Source organism: Nicotiana tomentosiformis, chromosome 12, assembly GCF_000390325.3.
Source record: "Nicotiana tomentosiformis chromosome 12, ASM39032v3, whole genome shotgun sequence".
Classification (NCBI taxonomy): Eukaryota; Viridiplantae; Streptophyta; class Magnoliopsida; order Solanales; family Solanaceae; genus Nicotiana; species Nicotiana tomentosiformis.
The window spans coordinates 23999918-24022022 of NC_090823.1; the positions used below are offsets into that span (position 1 = coordinate 23999918).

The 22105-nt window shown below is 37.6% G+C and overlaps 2 protein-coding genes across 2 annotated transcripts; both read right to left on the reverse strand.

The window, feature by feature from the left end:
- Positions 1-11695: 11695 nt before the first annotated feature.
- LOC104107981 (classical arabinogalactan protein 1-like) lies at positions 11696-12286 on the reverse strand. The gene has a single exon (XM_009616931.4). The coding sequence runs from the start codon at positions 12284-12286 to the stop codon at positions 11696-11698; it is 591 nt and encodes a 196-aa protein (XP_009615226.4).
- Positions 12287-13653: 1367 nt separating this feature from the next.
- LOC104107980 (transmembrane 9 superfamily member 9-like) lies at positions 13654-19589 on the reverse strand. Its single transcript, XM_009616930.4, has 7 exons — positions 19366-19589; positions 16196-16360; positions 15994-16103; positions 15785-15893; positions 15572-15684; positions 15279-15429; positions 13654-15109 (listed from the first exon to the last, which is right to left on the reverse strand). Exons 1-7 carry the CDS (start codon positions 19477-19479, stop codon positions 13952-13954), a joined length of 1920 nt encoding a protein of 639 aa, XP_009615225.1. The 5' UTR covers positions 19480-19589; the 3' UTR covers positions 13654-13951.
- Between the last annotated feature and the right edge of the window lie 2516 nt (positions 19590-22105).

Genomic DNA, 22105 nt, shown 5'->3' on the forward strand with positions numbered 1-22105 from the left:
GCAGATATTTTTTTTTAATAGTAGCTTTGTTCAACTGCCGATAATCTATACACATCCGCATAGAGCCATCTTTCTTCTTTACAAATAATACTGGTGCACCCCAGGGCGAGACACTAGTATAATGAATCCCTGATCAAGTAGGTCTTGTAATTGTTCCTTCAATTCTTTCAACTCCGGCGGGGCCATACGGTATGGTTGGATAGAAATGGGCTGAGTGCCCGGAGCCAAATTAATACAGAAGTCAATATCTATGTCGGGTGACATTCCCGGCAAATCTGCAGGAAATACTTCTAGAAATTCATGAACAACTGGTACTGAGTCTATAGAAGAAACATCCGCACTGGGATAGCGAATATAAGCCAAATAGGCTAGACACCCTTTCTCTACCATACGCCGAGCTTTCATATAAGAAATAACCCTACTGACAGAATGACCAGGAAGAGTTCCTTTCCACTATAACCGAGGTAACCCCAACATGTCTAGGGTCACTGTCTTGGCATGACAATCTAATATAGCATGATAAGGTGACAGCCAATCCATACCCAAGATGACATCAAAATCTACCATATCAAGAAGCAGAAGATCCACACTAGTCTCAAGACTACCGATAGTAACCACACATGAACGATAGACATGATCTACTACAACAGAGTCTCCCACCGGTGTAGATACATACACAGAAGCACTCAGAGAATCACAAGACACAACCAAATATGAAGCAAAATAGGAGGACACATAGGAATAAGTAAATCCTGGATCAAATAGAACTGAAGCTTCTCTATGGAAAACTAGAATAATACCTGTGATCACAGCATCAGATGACTCGGCCTCAAGCCTAGCTGGAAAAGCATAAAATCGAGGTTGAGCCCCACCACTCTGAACTGCGTCTCTGGGATGGGTTCTAACTGGTTGGCCTCCACCTCTAATGGTCTGACCTCCACATCTAATGGCCTGACCTCCACCTCTAGCTGTCTGACCCCTACCTCTAACTGGCTGAGCAGGCGGTGAAGCAACCGGTGCTGGTATGATGGCACGATAATCCTGTCGAGATCTGTTACTCGCCAACCTAGGGCAATACCTCCTGATGTGACCAATGTTCCCACACTCATAACACCCATCCTGATGTCGTGGCTGCTGAAGCTGAAGCTAACCCGAATGGGATGGATAACCATTGTAGTAACTCTGGAGTGGTAGTGCACTGATAGGAGTTGAATGTGCACTAAATGTTGGCTGCCCAGAGTAAGGCATAATAGGACCGTGACTCCCTGAAGCACCGGGAGATGCATGAAATGCTGAATGAAACTGTCTGGGAGGATGACCCCTACCAAAATTACCCCTGCCTCTAGACGAGGCACCACTGAAACCACCGAACTGACGAGGCCTCTAATCAGACCTCTGCCTTCTCTCCTGTGCAAGAACCATCTCGATCCTCCTCGCGACATTAGCAGCCACCTGAAAAGAAATCTCACTTCCGGTCTCCTTGGCCATCTGAAGCCTGATAGGGTGAGTGATTCTTTCAATAAACCTCCTCACTCTCTCTCCCTTAGTAGGTAGTAAAAGGAGAGCATGACGAGCCAAATCCACAAAACGGGACTCATACTGAGTAACAGTTATACTGCCCTAATGTAAACGCTCAAATTGCTTGCAGTAAACCTCTCTCAGTGTGATAGGAAGGAATTTCTCCAGAAATAGCTGAGAGAATTGCTCCCAGGTAAGTGCAGGCGATCCAACTGTTCTAGTCAATGTATAATCTCTCCACCATCTCTTGACGAAACCCGTCATCTGAAATACAACAAAATCAACCCCATTGGTCTCAAGTATACCCATGTTCCGCAGCACCTCATGGCAGTTGTCAAGCTAATCCAGTGGGTCCTCAGGAGGTGCACCACTGAAGTGAACTGGAAAGAGCTTAGTAAACTTATCCAGTCGCAATAAGGCCTCAAAAGACATGGCAGGCCTATCACCGGTTTGTGCCACAACAACTGGCTGAACTACCCCAACTGGTGGGGCTGCTGGAGCCTGATTCTGGGGAGCCATCTGCTCCGGAGCGAGAGTAGTGGGAGTTTGTGCTCCTCCCCTAGCCTTTGAGACGACTGGTGCCACTGGAAATGTACCATTCTAGGCCACGCCCTCCATAACCAAACAGACTAGAGCATCCTGAAGCACTAGAGTAGCTATGAATCCTTCCGGGACCTGAACTGGTCCAACTGGTACATTCTGAACTGGAACGTCCTCCTGAAGATCCACCTGAGGTATTACAACAGGTGCAGCTGCTCGAGCTCTGGACTAAGCTCTACCTCTGCCTCTGCCTCAGCCTCTAGCACGACCTCGGCCTCGACCTCTACCCCTGGCCATAGTTGCCACTGGGGGCTCTGGTCCCTGTCCATCGGTAGATGTATTATGTGTTCTCACCATCTGCGAGAGAATAAGAGTACAATGGTTCAATCATCGATGATAGAATAAATTCGCACGACAGAATAAGAAAGAAGTGATATTGTTCCTAAACTTCATAGCCTCTGAGAGATAAGTACAGACATCTCTGTACCGATCCTTCAGACTCTACTAAGCTTGCTCATGACTCGTGAGACCTATGTAACCTAGTGCTCTGATACCAACGGTCACGACCTGAAATTCCCACCTTCGAGACCGTGATGGCGCCTAACATTTCACTTGCTAGGCAAGCCAACGTTAGAATAATATTAGCCATTTTTAAATAATTTTAAATTAATTAATAATAAAGAAACCAATGAGGAAGTAAAGTTTGAAATGTAGTGATTAATCCATAAAAATAGCAATGTCTAAATACCATCCCAGAATTGGTGTCACAAGTGCACGAGCTTCTAGAATAATACAAATACAGGTCTGAATAAAATAAAGTTGTCTAGAAGCAAACACACAGCTAAAATAAGGTAGACGGGGACTTCAGAACTGCGGATGCTGTGCAGTTATACCTCAAGTCTCCTCTGAATAGCTGAAATCCGAGCAAGTCTATGGTACGTCGCTGGGACCAACTCCGAAATCTGTACAAGAAGTGTAAAATATAGTATCAGTACAACTGACCCCATGTATTAGTAAGTGTCAAGCCTAACTTCGCTGAAGTAATGACGAGGCTAAGGCGGGTCACTTACATTAACCTGTACGCAATAATAGAAATAAATCAGGTAACTCATTTTAATAGTTGAAGCCAACTCAGCAGTCATAACCAATTATTATTTCAATCAATTTCCGTTGCAGCGTGCAAACCGCTCCCACAATATATTCATTTTTAATCCTCCAATATATTTATTTTAATCAAATATATATATAGACTTTTAAATAAGTTTGTTGCGAAGTGCAATCCGATCCCCCAATATAGACTTTTAAATAAGTCTGTGGCGGCGTGCAATCCGATCCCCTAATATAACTTTAAACAACTCATAAATGTAATAAAAATTACTCCAATAAATACCACGTCCAATGAGAAACTATTAAGCATCAAGGCACACAATAATTATAATTTATTTATGAACAAACAATGGCAATTAGCAATTAATTGTGAAAATCGTGGAGAAAATAGGTAGTTAATATTTAGTATGCTAAATGTCAAATAACAATTAAGACACATAAATCAAATAGCATGTAATAATTATTGCGGGAATTCAAGAATTAATATTTGACAAAGAATAGGAGAGAAATAATTATTATAACAATTAATTCATGAGTTAAAACGATTTATGATTTTTCAAGTAATTATGCAAACAATTAATTTGATGACGTATATGCACTCGTCACCTCGCTTATACGTCATTCACATGAATTTCACGTCGTTCACATGAATTTCACATAACAAATAGTTTAAGGGTTCCATTCCCTCAAGTCAAGGTTAACCACGACACTTACCTCGCTTTGTAATTTCAATCAATTACTCGACCACAACTTTTTCTTTTAAATTTAACTCCAAAAGATTCAAATATATTCACAAACAATTCAATATACTCAATACGAATCATAGAAATTAATTCCATATGAATTTACTAATTTTTCGGATAAAAATCTGAAATTTACTTTAAAAATTGACAATGGGGCCCACATCTCAAATCTCGGAAAAACTTACGAAATCCAAACACCCATTCCGAGACGAGTCCAGCCATACAAAAATTATCAAATTCCAATGTCAAATAGACCTTCAAATCTTAAATTTTCGTTTTTGGAAGATTTTATAAAAATCTGATTTTTCTCCCAAAATTTCACGGATTTTTGATATAAATGAGTATGGAATCATGAAACATAATCAATATAGGATAAGGAACACTTACCCCAATATTTTTCCGTGAAAATCGCCCAAGCATCTCTTTACCCGAGCTCAAAAATAGAAAATGGTTGAAAAAGGAGGCGAAATCCCATTTCCAGAACTTACGTTCTGTTTTTCAGATTTTTACTCATCGCGATCGCGGAAATTCGTTAATAATCGCATAGAACAACTTTTGCCCAGGTCCATTTTACTCTTCGCGATCGCAGATATGGCTTCGCGATCGCGAAGCACAATTTGCACAGGCTGCCAATTTGCACTACGCGAATGCGACATCCCATACGCGAACGTAACATCCCATACACGAACGCGAAGCATAACCCCATAGACCTACGCGATCGCGGGCCGCTTCATGCGAACGCGAAGAACAAATTTGAGTGTCTCAGCTTCTGCCTCATTTCCTCTTCGCGAATGCAAGGCTTCGATTGCGAAAGCGAAGCTTTGCACTTCGACCCTTCGCGAACGCGTGCCCTCGGTCGCGAACGCGAAGCACAAAATGTGTCAGTCCAACTTTCCTCTTCGCGATTGCGAAGCACAACGTACCAGATGACAGCATAAGCTAAAAACCAGATTTTTCTCAAAGTTCAAATGGTCCGTAGGCTATCCGAAACTCACCCGAGCCCTCGGGGCTCCAAACCAAATATGCAGACAAGCCCAAAAACCTCATACGAACTTGCTCGTGCAATCAAATCGGCAAAATAACACCTAAAACTACGAATCGGACATCAAATCAAAGAAAATTTTCCAGAAAATTTTAAAACTTATATTTTCACAACCGGACGTCTGAATCACGTCAAATCAATTCTGTTTTTTACCAAATTCGGCAGACAAGTCATAAATATTATAGTGGACCTATACCGGGCTCCGAAACCGCAATACGGACCCAGTATCAACAAGACCAAACATCGGTCAATTCTTAAAATCATCAAACTTTCAAACTTTTAAATTTTTATCAAAATTCCATATCTCGGGCTAGGGACCTCGGAATTTGATTCCAGGTGTACGCCCAAGTCCCAAATCACGATACGGACCTACCGAAGCTGTAGAAACACTTATCTGAGTCCTCTTGCTCAAATTGTTGACCAAAGTCAACTCGGTTGAGTTTTAAAGCTCTATTTCATATTTTAATCTATTTTTCACATAAAAACTTTTCGGAAAATTATACGGACTGCGCACGCAAGTCGAGAAATAATAAATAGTGATTTTTGAGATCTTAGAACATAAAATTAATTATTAAATTTAAAGATGACATTTTGGGTCATCACAGCGCCTAAGTCCGAAATCACTATACAAAGCTATTGAAATCATCAAAATTCTATTCCAGAGTCGTTTGCTCAAAAGTTAAATCTTCAGTCAAACTTTAGAAATTCAAGCTTTATAAAATCAAACCTTATATTATTTTATTTTTCTCAAAAACTAAGGAAAAACGTGCCTACGCACCTCGGAATAACTTCAAATTTTGTACATAAGTCATAAATATTATTACGAAGCTTATCAAACTCTCAGAATCCAAATCGGGACCAGGTATCAACAAAAATCCACTTATGGCCAAATTTAGGAATTCTTTAAACCTTTAAATTTCCAGTTTTCGTCAAATGGCGATAATTCAAGCTAGGTACTTTCAAATTTGATTTTGGATATACGCCCAAGTCCCAAATTATGATATGGACCCACCGGAACCATTAAAATACTAATCCGGGTCCGTATGCTCAACACATTGGCCGAAGTCAACTCAAATGAGTTTTAAGGGTAAAATTTTACATTTTCTTTGTTTTATTTTCACATATAAAAAATTCGAAAAAAAAAATACGGATTGCGCAAGCAAATCAAGGAAGGTTGAATGAGCTATTCGACGTCTCGGAATATATAAATGAAGGTTAAAATTAAAAAATGACCTATCGGGTCATCACAGAAACACTCAAAACGATCGGTCGGATCGTTACAAAAATCATCCATCATACGCCTTAAACAATGTGAAAATATCTATTCTCTTACACATATTAAAGTATGAAAATATTTGAGCGTTTGGATTAAAAATCTTGAGGTAACTAGTGAATAATTTGGAACTTTTACAAAATAAACTCTTCATGATCAATGCTTTAGATACTCCGGAGAGAAATATTTTCCCTCGTAAAACCTAATCGTAATACTCAAGATAAGTGAACAGATTATGTAATCCAAATCATAGACTATGTAACCCTTGGATTAACTTGTAACCTTTATATACTCGTAAACATCTTTATACTTGCTTTCATACATTTTGTACATGAGTGAGCAAATTATGTCAAGAAGCATAGCATCCAACTCATCAAAAAGTTACTGACAAATGGAAAACTCGTGTTATTAAAATAAAATCTTATATGGATCCTTTAACGTTGTGACGACCTGATAGATCGTTTTTGAGTTCTAGCTTTCCTTTTATGATTTGAGATCTCTCGTAGCTCTATATGATGATTTATGACTTGCGTGTGTGGTTCTTGTCGATTTTCGAAAAGTCTAAATGTGAATTTTTTTTAAAATATATAATTTTTGACTTAGAAAGTGGCTAGAGTTGATCACGGTCAATATTTTTGGTAAACAGCCTCGGATCTGTCTTTGACGATTCCGATAGGTTCGAATGATGATTTTGTACTTATACGCATATTTGGTTGGGGTCCAGGGTGACCAGAGGTCGTCTTGGTGCTTTATGTAGAAAGATAAAATTTTAAGTTTGAACTTTGAAACATCTTGAGTTTTGGTGATCGATTCTTGATTCTAGATGTTATTGTGATGATTTGTGCCTAAGAGCGAGCTCTTTTGAGATTAATATACTTGTGTGAATATTCGGACTGGAGCCCGAGGGGCTCAGGTGAGTTTCGGATAGGTTGCAGACTGTTTTGGAATAGCTGTAGAGGTGCTGGTGTTGCTGGGCTGCTTTATGTGGAAAGTAAGAAAATTGAGTTTAACTTTGAAAAATCTTGAATTTTAATGATCGATTCTTGATTTTGATGTTATTTTGATGATTAGTGCATGCGAGCGAGTTTGTATGATGTTGTTACACTTGTGTGGGTGTTCGGATTAGAGCCCGATGGACTCAAGAGAGTTCCGAATAGGTTGCAGACTGATTTTGGCTTAACATGTATTTGTTGGTGTAACTGGATTGCAGGTCTCGCATTTGCGAAGTGCTAGCTCACACTCGCGAACTGGGATGGGATTGGGTAGCTTCGCATCTGCGAAGCTTTGCTCGTATTTGCGATGAAGACTGGCTTCACATTTGTGATTAATGTGTCGCATTTGTGACACTGAGGAGTCTGAGGGCAGCGTTGCAATTTACGATTATAAACTCTCTTTTTTTATTCTTTGCGTCTCTTTAGTTTAGTTTATAACGTTGAAGATGTTATTTACTTTCTTAATTCAGTTTATTTTATAACTACCTTACTACTGCTTTTTGTTTGCAAGTACTGACTTTATTAAAGTTCAGCAAATTTTTAAATAGACTAAGCTAACGTGTGGATATAGATTTGGTTGAGACTTGAAAAATAAGTTTTTAAAGTTGTGTTGAAAAATAATTTTCGGAAACGAAAATGTTTTTCAATTTTTTTAAAAAAAACTGATCATATTCCATGAACAAACATTATTTTCAAAAGTTTTAAAAAAACAAATTAGCCAAAATTTATGGGTGCTAAATAGATTTTTGGTTAAAGTAAAATTTGTTGAAGTTTGATATTGTTAAATTTCTTAAAGTAAACAGAAATTTTATTATAGAAATACCATGTTAACGGAAACAGATTTTTTGGTTAATTTTTTCCGTCCAACTGTATTAAAAGAATTTTGGCCCCAAAATATTACTCCCTCCGGTTCACAATAACTGACATTTTGACCTTTGTCACACCCCTTAAAAAAATACTAACTCCTAGAAAAAAAATAAGTACTTTTGACTAAATTATTCTTAATTTTAATTTGTATATTGTTAACTTGACTGTGATGACCCGATAGGTCAATTTTATTTTTAACCTTCATTTCTGTGTTCTGAGACCTCGAATAGCTCCGTTTAGCCTTCTTTGATTTACATGAGCAGTCTATGTCTTTTTTCGGAAAATTTTTATGTGAAAAATTGATGAAAATGTGAAATTTTGCCTTAAAATTCATTTGAGTTGACTACGGTCAACGTTTTAAGTAAACAGATCCGGATTAGTATTTTGACGGTCCCGATGGATCCGTATCGTAATTTGGGACTTGGGCGTATGCCCGGCATCGAATTCAGAAGTCCCTAACTTGATTTAACGTAATTTGTTGAAAACTAGCAATTTAAAGGTTTAAAGAATTCCTAAGTTTGACCATAAGTTAACTTTATTGCTACCGTATTCAGATTTTAATTCCGAAATTGGTATAGGTTCATTTCAGTATTTATGACTTGTCTCCAAAATTTGGTACAAAACGGAGTTGATTTGACGTGATTCGGACGTCCGGTTGTAAAATTTTATGTTCTTGAGTTTCTTTGAAAATTTCAATTGTTTTGGTATCCGATTCGTGGTTCTAGGTGTTATTTTGATATTTTGGTCACGCGAGCGAGTTCGTATAATGTTATTACACTTGTGTGCATGTTTGGTTTGGAGGCCGAGGGGCTCGGGTGAGTTTCGGATAGGCTACAGACCATTTGAACTTAAAAGAATATGTTGGTTTTGGGCTACTACTGATATCTGGTGTGTTCTTCTTCGCGATCGCGAAGATACTCCCTCGATCGCGAAGAATAATCTGGGCTGGGGAGGTTTTTCGTCTATGCGAACGTGAGGTTGTGTACGCGAACGCGAAGCTATGGAGGGATCACCCTTCGCGAACGCGACCAGCACTACGCGAACGCGAAGAGTAAGGGGCCTATGAGGGGGATCTGGGGTTTGTTCTACGCGAACGGCTCACGAACGCGATGGCCAGGGGGACTGACCATCACGAACACGTGCATCCTCTCACGAACGCGTAGGCCTTTGGCTGCTGCTGCTTCGTGATCGCATCAGGTGTCTCGCGAACGCGATGAACACCTGACGCCCAGACATTAAAATATCCCAAACACGGGATTTCACCCATTTTTCACTATATTCTCATTAGAGCTCAGTCTAGAGGCGATTTGAAGAGAAATTTTATCACCATTTCATAGGTTAGTATACTTTAACTCGTTTTCTTCCATTTCCATCAACACCCATTAATTTCTAACCTTCTATGTTCTTTCATGGTAGAAAATTAGGGATTTGGGAAGAATTGGGGTTTTTGTAAAATTGAGATTTAGATCTCAAATTGAGGTCGGATTTTGAAACTAATCACATAATCGGGCTCGAAGGTGAATGGGTAATTGGGTTTTGGTCTGAATCTTGGGTTTGGACCAAGCAGGCCCGGGCTTGACTTTTGTTGACTTTTTAGATAAAGTATAAAGATCTTAACTTTATGTATTGTAATTGATTTTTCTATCATTGTTTGATGTTATTGAGTCAATTTTGGTTAGACTCGATTGGTTTGGAGGCGGATTTTAGAGGAAAGGCCCCGGTTGAGCTTTGATTTGCTTGCGGAGCGAGGTAAGTGTTGGGACTAACCTTGATTTGAGGGAATAGGAACCCTTGAACTATGTGTTATGTGAATTACATGTGTAGCGGCGTATATGCAAAATGGCGAGTGTATATATGCCGTCAAAATAATTGTTTACATGCTTTCCCATATTCCATTAATTATTTTATTCCATGTCTTAAGTGTTACATGCTTTAATTGCTTTCAATGCTTTAACTTGCTACTTGTCACTTATTATTCTCGTATTAAAATGTTAGTTTCTCCTATGCTCCCATAATTAGTTGCTACTTGCCTTAATTGTCTTACTTGTACACTTTAACTATCATATATTTGGCTTGGCTTGTTGCTTTGTATTAATTATAGCATTCTTTAATTTGGTATGGGGTTCCTTATTGCTTTCATATTCTTTAGTCGTAGAAATTCTTCTGAATTGAGTTGTTGAATTGATTACACTTATTGATTTTGTTGTGGATCGGGTTGCACGCCGTAACATGTGGAATAAGGGAGGATTGATATTGATATGGTGGGATCGGGTTGCACGCCGCAACGGATTTTCAAATGTTATTTTGATATGTTGAACTAAGGGAGGATTATGATATTGATTCTGATTATATGCTGGGATCGGGTTGTGTGTCGCAACGGATTTTACATGTTATTCTTGATATTTATATGATGAAATAAGGGAGGATTGTGTTTATACGGTGGGATCAGGTTGCGCGCGATTGTGTGTTATGTATTCATTGTTGCATTGTGTTAGCGTTCAGTATTTTCATTCGAGATTCTGAGGACTTATGTTTTTGGTTTTATTGATTTTGAGGATTGAGTTTATTTTCATAAGTTAACTACCTTACTTTTCCTGTGTACCTTTCCTGCTATTATTATTATACTGCGTACATGTTATTGTAAGTGACCCGACTTAGCCTCGTCACTACTTCGTCGAGGTTAGGTTTGGCACTTACAGAGTACATGGGGTCTGTTGTACTCATACTATACTCTGCACTTCTTGTGCAGATTTTGTAGTCGGTCTTAGCGGCGGTCAGTAGATTGCTCGGATTGATTGCTTGACGGAGACTTGAGGTACAGGTGTTCGGCATTCGCAGCCCTAAAGTCCCCTTCTACCTTATTCTAGTTGTTTATTTCATTTCAGACAGTTATACTTTCATTTAGATAATTATTTGTATTATTCTAGTCGTTCGTGCACTTGTGACACCAGTTCTAGGATTGTATCTAGATATCGTTGTTGTTATGGTTTCTTACTCTATTTCAGTTTATTCGATTTCTTGGTTGTTATTTAATTTGAATTGTTAAAAATGGTTAAAACTATTCTAACGTTGGCTTGCCTAGCAAGTGAAATGTTAGGCGTCATCACGGTCCCGAGGGTGGGAATTCCAGATCGTGACATTGACACATTGGGATATGTAAATAAGGACAAATTTAAAACACTAAAGTTAATTCATTCTCGAATATGTAAAATGACACTTATTTTGAACCAAAATAAAAAGGCAGAAAGATCACTTATTATGGACCAAAGGGAATATTATATCAAGGGTTTTGTTGTATGAAAGCCTATCTTATTTAGCGAAAATTTTGGGCCCGGCACTATTGTCAACCCTCTTGAGCTGTGTTTCTTGGCTTACAATGTTAGTTATGCTTAATTTGTTATTCACTGTACCAAAATGTGATACAGTAACACTGGATTTGTGATCCAAAATCAAAACGATTTCCACTTTACTAAAGACTGGCTCAAACCTTTTATGTGTTAAAAATTATACTAAATAAGTACCAAAATAGACGTTGGAAGACATAAAGTTCAAATCCTGGATCTGTCTTTGTTGTATAATAACCTAAATGGATAAAAATCATCCATCTCCCCTATCAAATCACTAATACAAAAAAGAGATTTGATATTGCAACGAAAATTAAGCTAATATCTAAAACTGAGGTAGCACTGGGAGAGTGATCCTCTGTTGGTGCATCAGCAGCAATAGGAGTGTCTGCAGTTGGTGCATCAGGCTTAGGTGGGGAACCAGGCGCGTGTGAAGTCGGTGAAGGGGAAGGCTCTGCAGGGGTATCTGCAGCCGGTGGTTCTGGCTCAGGTGGTGAGCCAGAGCCGGGGGCTGCAGAAGGTGAGGGTGTAGGGGTAGAAGTTTTATTGGGCGAAGGAGCAGAGCCCGGTGATGGCCCGGAGGAATTATCACTTGTGCTAGGTGAAGGAGCACGATTAGGCGATGAAGACGGGGAATTAGTAGATGAATCAATCCCCAATGGAATAATAACATTGCTAATTTGCAGGATTGAAATGTTATAAGGTTGTGATGCAATGGACTTGACCAAATTTGATCCAAGTGTTGAACCTTTTGCAGCTGAGCCTAATGCAACACTACCACTACCCAAATCTGTCACATTCAAATATCCTTGATCACTATTAGCCTGGCCAGTGGTTTGAAACAGAGTCGGAGCCTTCATGGTTTTATTAGGTAATTTTTGGAGCTTTTGCACATCATAATAGTCGAGCAAGACGTGCACGCGCATGATGTTGGCGAGCACGTCTTGTGACTTCCCCGAGAGGGGTGACAAGTTGCTGTTTTCGACTACTAGGACAGTGATCGTTTGCCGGGAGTTGATTGCGGAAGCAACTCCGGTTTGAGTTAGGTAATTGTTGAAATTGCTGAAAGATGAGTATTGATTAAGAAGATTGGTAATGTTGAATGCCTTGGCATGGCATAAAATATTGAGGAAGAAAAAGAATAGTAGAGAAGTGTTAAAATTATTCATTTGGATATAAAATAGTGTTTGATGGTAGTTCCAAAGTGTTGTGTTGATGATTTTTTATATTGAAATGAGAGGACTTGGTTTTTGTGGGGAGAATTCAATTGCGCCTCTTTTAGAGGGAATTGGTTTTGTTTAGGAGTGGATAGGAGAATGTGGTGGAAGAGCTTATTCATTGTTTTTGTGCCATTTGCCATACTTACAGCACCCTTGTCTTAATGTTCTAAGATAAGACTAAAGAAGATCCTTATAAAAGCAACAAGGTCTCTTGTGTGATTTTACTTTTGACCTTAACTAGGAAAATTACGTTCATATCAAAGAAAAAGTCCTATTGAAAAAGTCGTTTTAGGTTAACTTACGGAGCGTTTAAGTTCTGTGCATTGTTAGTGTAGATCTCTATTATAAGTATTAGCTGGTTACTTCATAAAAATAGTAGGAGAATTAACATTTTATGAACTTATTATAGGTTAAAAATACATTGTTTGTGTTAAAAGTTTTTTGCACTATCATTTGTATATATCTTAAATCCTACAAATAAACGTAGTTATTCTACTGAAACAATTGAGTCTTATTTTGGAAATCACTGGAACTTATAAGCATTTGTTTCCACTTTCCACAAAGAGAAACATACATATTCATTTGCTTGACATTAACAGTGAACTTTTGAGAAAATTACAATGATAGTTTATTATCTTTATTCAGCTACATCTTTTGTTTGAATTTACAATAGATTCTACATGTCAGAAAGCAATGACTTGTGGAAGAATGTTTGGAAGTCTTTCAATTTCTACGTACTTTGATACAACTCCAAACCTTTCATTGTAAAAGAACGCATTTCAAATCAAAAACTAAACCAATTTGTATAATTTTGGTTTTACTTTTTCTTCACATTTTGTATATTGTAAATTTAGTCCTTGAAGACTAAGAAATCAAAGTTTGTTAGTGCATGTTAAATTGACATCCCTATTTATTCCCACTGACTTGTAGTCCAAGGGTGCATCTTGTCCCTATCAAAATAACAAGGGACTAAGGCCGTCTTGTTGAGAAAAACCAAAGGCTAAATATTGTAGCAGAGGAACATCTACTTAACCAAGTTGTAAAGAAATACTTCACAAGTTGTAAGATATTACATGACTTCTGGAGACCTCTATCAAACAAAAAAGACAGTTTTTGATCTGAACTACCACTGGAAAATTTTACTAAAATATTATAATAATCTTATGTTCAAAAATTGGCGGACAAATTAAGATGACTTCTATAGGAAAACAAGTACTTGGATATTCAAATTCAAGTGTAATGATCTTCTACAGCATTCTTGTTAACAACCAGTAAGGGCAGTGGAACTGGAGAATCTGGGTCTCATCAGTCGATCTTCACAGACGAGTAAATAAGTCTTGTGAACCAGAAGCATGCATAGAAACCGATGGTACCGGTCAGAACGAAAAATGCATATGAAGCAATCAACATGTAACCAAAGTACAAGATCCCAGAAACAGGCTTAGTGATATCAAGCTTAGTGAAGAAGTAGAAGGTAGCATAAAGGAAGAGGTAAAGTGCGGACGAGCCTGATGTCAGGTAGGATCTCCACCACCACAAGTAGTCCTCACTGCATAACTGAAAATAGCATAGGACGACGGTTATCTCGGCACAGGTGACTATCAGAATGACAAACACGATGAAGAGGAAGCCGAAGAGGTAGTAAAATTGGTTCAGCCAGATTGAGGTAAGAATGAAAAAGAGCTCAATGAAAACAGCTCCAAATGGAAGTATGCCTCCGATTAGGACAGAGAAGATGGGGTTCATGTACCAAGCCTGCTCCGGGATCTGCCTGGGTATTTTATTCGTCTTCACAGGATCCTCAATGGCTGGCTTTCTAAAACCAACATAACTGCCCACAAAGACGAGAGGGACTGAAATTCCAAACCATAAGAACACCAAAGCAAACATTGTTCCAAATGGCACAGCCCCAGATGATTTTTGACCCCAGATGAGTGCATTCAAGACGAAGAAGATGGCAAAGACAGTAGCTGGAAACAGAAATGCTGTCCTGAGTGCAATTCTCTTCCATTCTGTACCTTTAAACAACTTATAGAGACGGGAAGCAGAGTAGCCCGCAAAGAGTCCCATGAAAACCCAGAGCAAGAGCATAGCAGTCATTAGCCCACCCCGATTCGAAGGGGAGAGGAACCCAAGGACAGCAAACATCATGGTCACCACCATCATACCGAAAAACTGTACACCAGTTCCAACATAGACACAAAGCAAATCTGTGTTACTTGGAGGCCTGAAAACATCGGCATGGACTAGTTTCCATCCGGTTTCTTCTTGTGCCTCCTCCTGGGTCTCCAGTTCATTGTACTTGGAAATGTCGCGATAAAGTGTTCTCAGCATTATCATCGCCACCATGCCTGATAGGAACAGCACAATCATTAAAGAATTTACTATCGAGAACCAGTGGATCTGATCATCAGCCATCAGAAGATAGGCATCCCATCTCGACGCCCACTTGACATCACTCTCCTGCGATACAAACCAAAGAATCATATAAAATTAGTTTTATATAATACCAAACTCCTATAGTAAATCTCAAAAGGTTGAACTCAGAAGTCATAACATATAAAGTTATAAAAAGGACTAGCAATGATCAAATTGAGTGGCCATATCTAACAAGATTCAAAAAGTAGGTTACCTGGAATTCAACATCATATGTAAATATGATTTCTTGGTTAGTCTCAACCTCTTGAGGAGAATTCGAATTAGATACAGTCCGCTTTGCATGTGGATCACATGTTGTTAAACGAGTATTCTCACTCCATTTTCCATCATATTCATGCTTAACACTGGAAATATAATGAGCCATGTTAGTTCTTATGCACCAATAGATTAAAGAACAAAAGCAAACAAAATCATACACATTTTGCTATGCCTCAGACAGTGAGTGACTGAGTGCTGATGGAGATATGGGTAACCTTGAAAACAAACCTGAATGGCATGACTTCAAATCCCACAATTCTGGCTGAATCTGTCTGCAAATCTTTATGGTACTTAACAGTGAATGTCAAGTGGTTATGGATGAAATGCTTCTCATCCTTGCTCTACAGGCAGTCACACACAATAAATGAGTACATGAATACAAATTTTAGCACTTCTACATAGAACATCAGTTCTCTGTAGTGTTATGGAAAATATCCTTACCCCAGCATATTGTCCTTTTACACCAATATAAACTCCCTGTTGATAGGCAGGAGGGGCTTCTTGCTCTAACCTCCGAACTGGAACAACTAAAGGCAGATTATCTAGGATCCTAACACATGAATCCAGAATATTGTTAGGAAGAGTAGTTAGAAGAGTACAATCCAAAAGTTAGGAAAATGACTGTTTCCTCAAGCAAATAATTGACCTACATGTTGACACGATATTCATCTTCAATTTTTTCTTTAAATTCCTTAGCAGTCTTGTTATCAAGTACAAGCCTACAAACAACATGGCACATCTCTGGTTCCCTCATTTTGAACTGCAATAGGAACATACAGCTAAAAGAAGTCAGTTGCCATAAGATTTTTAAAAAAATTAAAAAAAATCAAGTGGTAAAGTAGATTTGCTGACCGAATAAGGGGAGTTCTCAATTCGATCACCACGAAGCACTTCTCCAAGATTTTCTCTGCTATCCACTATATTTTCTGGACGACAGAAAGGAACAGAGTAGAACGAGTAAGGAAGCTGAGTCTTTGTAGAAGTCAGCTTGTTCACTTTCACAGACAGAGGATCTCCCTGCAACAAACATCATCACCATCCAGAGTCAGAAAAATCTATGTATTCCTTTCTTTTGGGGTAAAGTACAATCTCCCTACGATTATTTAAAAAAAAACTCATAACCCCCCACCACCCTGTGCAACAACTTGTTAAAGATCTTTCCTACAAAACAAAATCCATATACAATCCCAGCTCGCGTTACCTGCCGATGAACCAAAGAGGTATGTTTAATTTACTTTTGGGCGTAATTTGACCCAGATTTTGTGAGGTGACCACAAGTCTATATGATCTGCTTATATACTAAAACACATTCTTCCAAGGGAATTAAATTGGCACTTTTCACCATACAAACCATTCCATAATAAACACGCATGCTAGAAAACACACTTCTACAGAAGTTCCTGTTCATAATACAATAAATAATGGAACTTATTTTGAAGCTCATCAATATCAATTTGGACAACTGAAAGGAAGTAAAAAAGGGAAGCATCTAGTCAGAATCATGAGAGGGGTCTCCCAAAATAACCTGACTATACAGATCACGTAGACCAAAATTTACTAGCTGCCTTCATGACATAAAGCCTGCCAACTGATTGAGCAATATTGACTTGTGTTTCAGGGGACATTGTCAGATTGCATATGTTGCCGGAGTGAAAGTCGTTAAGGGCGTCGCAAAGTAAAAGAAATATGGCATTGTACAATAACGCTGGAGGGAAACTTTTAATTGACTTTCAACAGAACAAACCCTTTTTCTTGCTATTTAATCAAGTAATAATTCAGCATCCTATAAAGTAAATACACATACATACATATTTGTATACAAATAATATATACAAATAGCACACAAGACCATGAGTGTAGTCTAGCATAGAATGAAGCTAGAGCGGACCACGGGAGAACAGGGTTCCCAGTAGAGGCAAAGACAGAGTTATCCGATACTTCTCATGTGGTAAGCAAAGGTATCATGTGGATTAGGTGAGATGCGAACAAGTAATCCCTGACACAAATGTTATCGGGAAAAACATACATACATGTTCACCATAGTCCATACCCACATACATTTTACTGTATGCTTCCCTGCAAAAATACAAGTGTCCTACCATAAGCTTCCTTTTTTCTTAACCAAAAAATTGCACGTTTTACCAATTCTGCTGCATCATTGCTTTTAAGCAGCATTGGCACAACTACGCCTCAATGCCATTTGTACTCATTCTCAGCTTCCTCGCAATAGTTTTTAAATATTCATGCTGTTGGTGAATTCAGATGGTTTTGAATTCAACGATCTCACAAATCAAAGTAGATACATACAATCAAAACCAACTGGATTCCCCAACCGAGCCCATGTCATACAGAGACAGATCAAAGCAGCAAAATGATGAAATTAAGCACAAACCCATACCCCGCCAAACACAGATCTGTGAATCGAACACAAATTAAACTGTAAATAAGCAAACAAAGTATCTAATACACACATCACTTAGACAGGATATTCAAACAGAGCTATTAACATCAAAATATTTGACAATTTTCGCTACATAAACTTTCGCCAACATTTTTAAACGTATCATTTTTTCCATTTTGATACAAGCAGAATTGCATCGTATCTAGTAACTCATGGGTAGCTTCGGACTAACTACATTTTTATTTTTCAAAAGAAGTGATATTAATCTAGGCGATCTAGCTTAAAACTTAAGTTAAATTGCCTCTTGATATCCGAAAATAACAACAACAACCAACTTCATCAAAAAGAAAAACAACAACCAAAATAACAAAGCATTTTCATCTTTTGTGCAACGATATTCAAACAAAAGTAAACTTTCAACAGCATTTTAAAATGAAGTATCATTTTCACCATATGATATGTGAAGAATCGTGACTTATTTTGTGTAGCTTCAGAATCACAAAATTTTTAAATTTTATGAAAAAAGTGATATTAAGCTGGGCAATCTAGCTTCAAACTTTAGTCAAAATGCCTCTTGATATCCAAAAATAGCACCAAAAAAAATGCATTTCTAAATTTGTCCATACAGATACGTACACATGAAGAAAGATAGAGAAAGAGAGTGAATATATACTTCTTTTTTAAAAAAAGTGATTAATTTAGCCGATCTAATTTCAAGCATTAGTCAAATTGCCTCTTAATATCCAAAAATAACAACAACAATAACAAAAATAACAACGAATTTCCATTTTTGTCCGCGCACACACACATGTAATGAAAAAATGTGGAGAAAGAGAGTGAAAGATGTGGAACCTTTTGGAAATTTAGCTTCAGAATATCTACATTTTTTCCATTTAATGTAAATTGATATTAATCTAGCCGATCTAGCTTCAAGCTTTAGTAAAATTTCCTCTCAATACCCGAAAATAACAATGCATTTTGCATATTTGCCCGCACATACGTACACATGAAGAAAATTTGAGAAAGAGAGTGAAAAAGCGCACCTTTTGGATTATTTTTTGGAATATATACATTTTTTATATTTCAAATAAATGACATTAATCTAGTCGATCTAGCTTCAAATTGTAGTCAAATTGCCTCTCAATATCCAACAACGCATTTTTCCTTTTGGATTATTTTTGGAGTATATACAATTTTATTTTTGTCCACAGGCATTTACATGAAGAAATATTGAGAAAGAGGGTAAAAAATGTGGACCTTCTGGAAATGTAGCTTCAGAATATCTAAATTTTTATTAGAAATATTAGTCTAGCCGATCTATCTTCAAACTTTAATCAAATTGCCTCTTGATATCCGACAATAACAAGACATTTTGTATTTTTGTGCGCACACACATACACATGAAGAAATATAGAGAAAGAGATTGAATATTTACATTCTTATAATATAAGCCGATCTAGCTTCAAACTTTAGTCAAATTTCTTCGTAATATCAGAAATAACAGCTTAATTTGCATTTTTTTTTGCACACACACACACACACACACACACACACACACATATATATATATATATATATATATATATATATAATGAGAAATAGAGAGCGAAAAATGGGGAACCTTTTGGAAATCTTCAGGAGCAACACCGGGGAGGTAGAAAGAGAAGGCATTGTGGAAGGTAAGAAGAAGAGAAATAGCGCAAATCAGAAGAGATCTACGAGCTGCTCTTCCCATGGTGATGAAAATGGGAGGGAGAAGAGAAGAGAAGACGAAAGGGAAATGCGTTTAGATTTGGGAATTGGTTTCAGATCCAAAAATATGCACCGAGAGACGAGCGTTTTTATAATTTGCATCATTTTTCGTGAGAGATTCATATAATACTAAAGTTTAATTTGTGAAGATGTTGCGTGTCGGTTGCTGGGTTGCATTCCCCGGTCCCACCTTATAGAAATTTTGTCCTTTTATTTTTTATTTTTTTGCTTTTTTTTTAGGCGGAATACCTTGGCACGGATTAGTTATGCCCCTAAACTATTTATGGTCTTAATTATCCTATAAACTTGTCTATTTGATTTTCATTGCCCCATGGACGTTGATGTGACAAAGAGTATAGATACACTCTCTTTCAAGCACGTGAGAATAAAGAAAAATTAAAAAATTAACTTTCAAGTGGATTGTTTTTTGATCGTTAATTGTCACATTATCATATATAATGATTTATTTATTGTAATTATATTTATTTTCTTGCTATCTTAATATAAAATGTGTATTTTACCCTAACTTATATTCTTTTTAATTTCTTCCACATATTTAATGTCTATTTGTTTCATTTGCGTATTTCATCTTTTTCCGACGAAATTTATGAAAATTTTGAGTGGAACTCTATTATTTTAGCCAACTAAACTTCTATCTAAAAGAATAGAGTACTAGTTGTGTATTTCTTGTTGTTTTTCTTTAGATATAATGGTTATTTATGTGAATTGCATAATTTTTTCGAGTCAAATCAGTAAAACAAATTGATTATAGCTCAATTATTTTTTACCACATACAGAAAGTATCGCCAAAATAATGAACTTGCAATTTTATTTCTTCTTTAGATGCAATTGCTATTTTATTTCAACTGTGTATTTTCCTTTAGAGCAAAATATGTGAACAATACTTGCTTCGGGCTCCATAATCTTTAGCTAAATAAAAAATTTTAGCCAAAATAATAAAGTTTAATCTATGTGTTTTTATACTCCATTTCAAATTATGTGAATATATTTATTTTTAAGTCCGTGCCAAAAAGAATGATCCCTTTTTATATTTGGAAATAATTTACCTTTATGCAATGATATATAGACACACAAAATATATGTGCCTTATTTTACACCACATATTCAAAAGTCTTTTTTTAACTCATCCACCTTGTAAGGAGATTGATGGAGCAGCATAGGTAGAGGAAGAAGGACTTGCATATGGTGTTCATCGACTTAGAAAAGACGTACGATAAAGTTCCGAGGGAGGTTTTATGGAGATGTTTGGAGGCTAGAGGTGTACATGTTGCCTACGTTAGGATGATTAAGGACATGTATGATAGAACAAAGACCCGAGTGAGGACGGTGGGTGGGGACTCGGACCATTTTTCGATTATGATGGGGTTGCATCAAGGGTTGGTACTCAGCCATTTTTTGTTTGCCTTGGCGATGGACGTACTGACGCACCACATCCAAGGGGAGGTGACGTGGTGCATGCTATTTGTAGATGATATTGTATTGATTGACGAGATACGAGGCAATGTGAACGCGCAGTTAGAGGTATGGAGGCAGACCCTGGAGTCTAAAGATTTCAAGTTGAGCAGGACCAAGACATAATACTTTGAGTGTAAGTTCAGTGGTGAGACTCAAGGGGGAGTGGGGAGGTGACGCTGGACTCGCAGGTCATCCCTAGGAGAGGAAGTTTTAAGTACCTTGGATCTATTATTCAGGGGGATGGGGAGATTAATGAAGATGTCACATATCATAATGGGGTGGGATGGATGAAATAGAGACTCGTTTTTGGTGGTTTGTATGACAAGAAGGTGCCACCGAAATTTAAAGGTAAGTTCTACAGAGTGGTGGTCAGACCGACGGTGTTGTATGGGGTTGAGTGTTGGTGTGATGACCTGATAGGTCATCTTTAAATTTAATATTTAATTTTGTACTACGAAACCTCGAATAACACCATTTAGTATTCCTCGACTTGCGTGCACAGTCCGTATATTTATTCAAAAAACTTTTATGTGAAAAATTGATTAAAATGTGAAATAGTGCTTCAAAACTCATTTAAGTTGACTTCAATCAATGTTTTGAGCAAACGAACCTGGATTAGTATTCCGACGGTCCCGGTAGGTCCGTATCGTAATTTGGGACTTGGGAGTATGCCCGAAATTGAATTCGGAAGTCCCTAACTCGAATTATCGCCATTTGACGAAAACTAGAAATTTAAAGGTTTGAAGAATTCCTAAATTGGCCATAATTGGATTTTTGTTGATATCAGGTCCCAATTTGGATTCCGAGAGTTCGGTCATCTTCGTAACAATATTTATGACTTGTGTACAAAATTTAAAGTTATTCTGAGGTGCGTAGGCATGTTTTCCGTTAGTTTTTGAAAAAAATAAAAGGTTTGATTTTATAAAGCTTGAATTTCTAAAGTTTGACCGGAGATTTGACTTGTGTAAACGACTCCGGAATAGTATTTTGAGGGTTCCAATAGTTTCGTATGGTGATTTCGGACTTAGGCGTATGTCCGGATTTGGAATTGGAAATCCGTAGGACAATTCGGCGCATTTTGGTGAAAATTTGGAAAGTTGAAGTTTTGAAATATTTATAAGTTTGACCAAGAG

What these genes read in the sequence shown, in the direction of transcription:
- LOC104107981 (XM_009616931.4), bottom strand. Translation starts at nt 12,286, where the DNA reads ATGAAGGCTCCGACTCTGTTTCAAACCACTGGCCAGGCTAATAGTGAT.
- LOC104107980 (XM_009616930.4), bottom strand. Translation starts at nt 19,479, where the DNA reads ATGGGAAGAGCAGCTCGTAGATCTCTTCTGATTTGCGCTATTTCTCTT. An exon ending in CTCCTGAAGATTTCCAAAAG is followed by an intron (nt 16,361 to 19,365) that starts GTTCCCCATTTT and finishes TGTTTGTTGCAG; the next exon opens with GGAGATCCTCTGTCTGTGAA. An exon ending in GATGAATATCGTGTCAACAT is followed by an intron (nt 15,894 to 15,993) that starts GTAGGTCAATTA and finishes TTCATGTGTTAG; the next exon opens with GATCCTAGATAATCTGCCTT.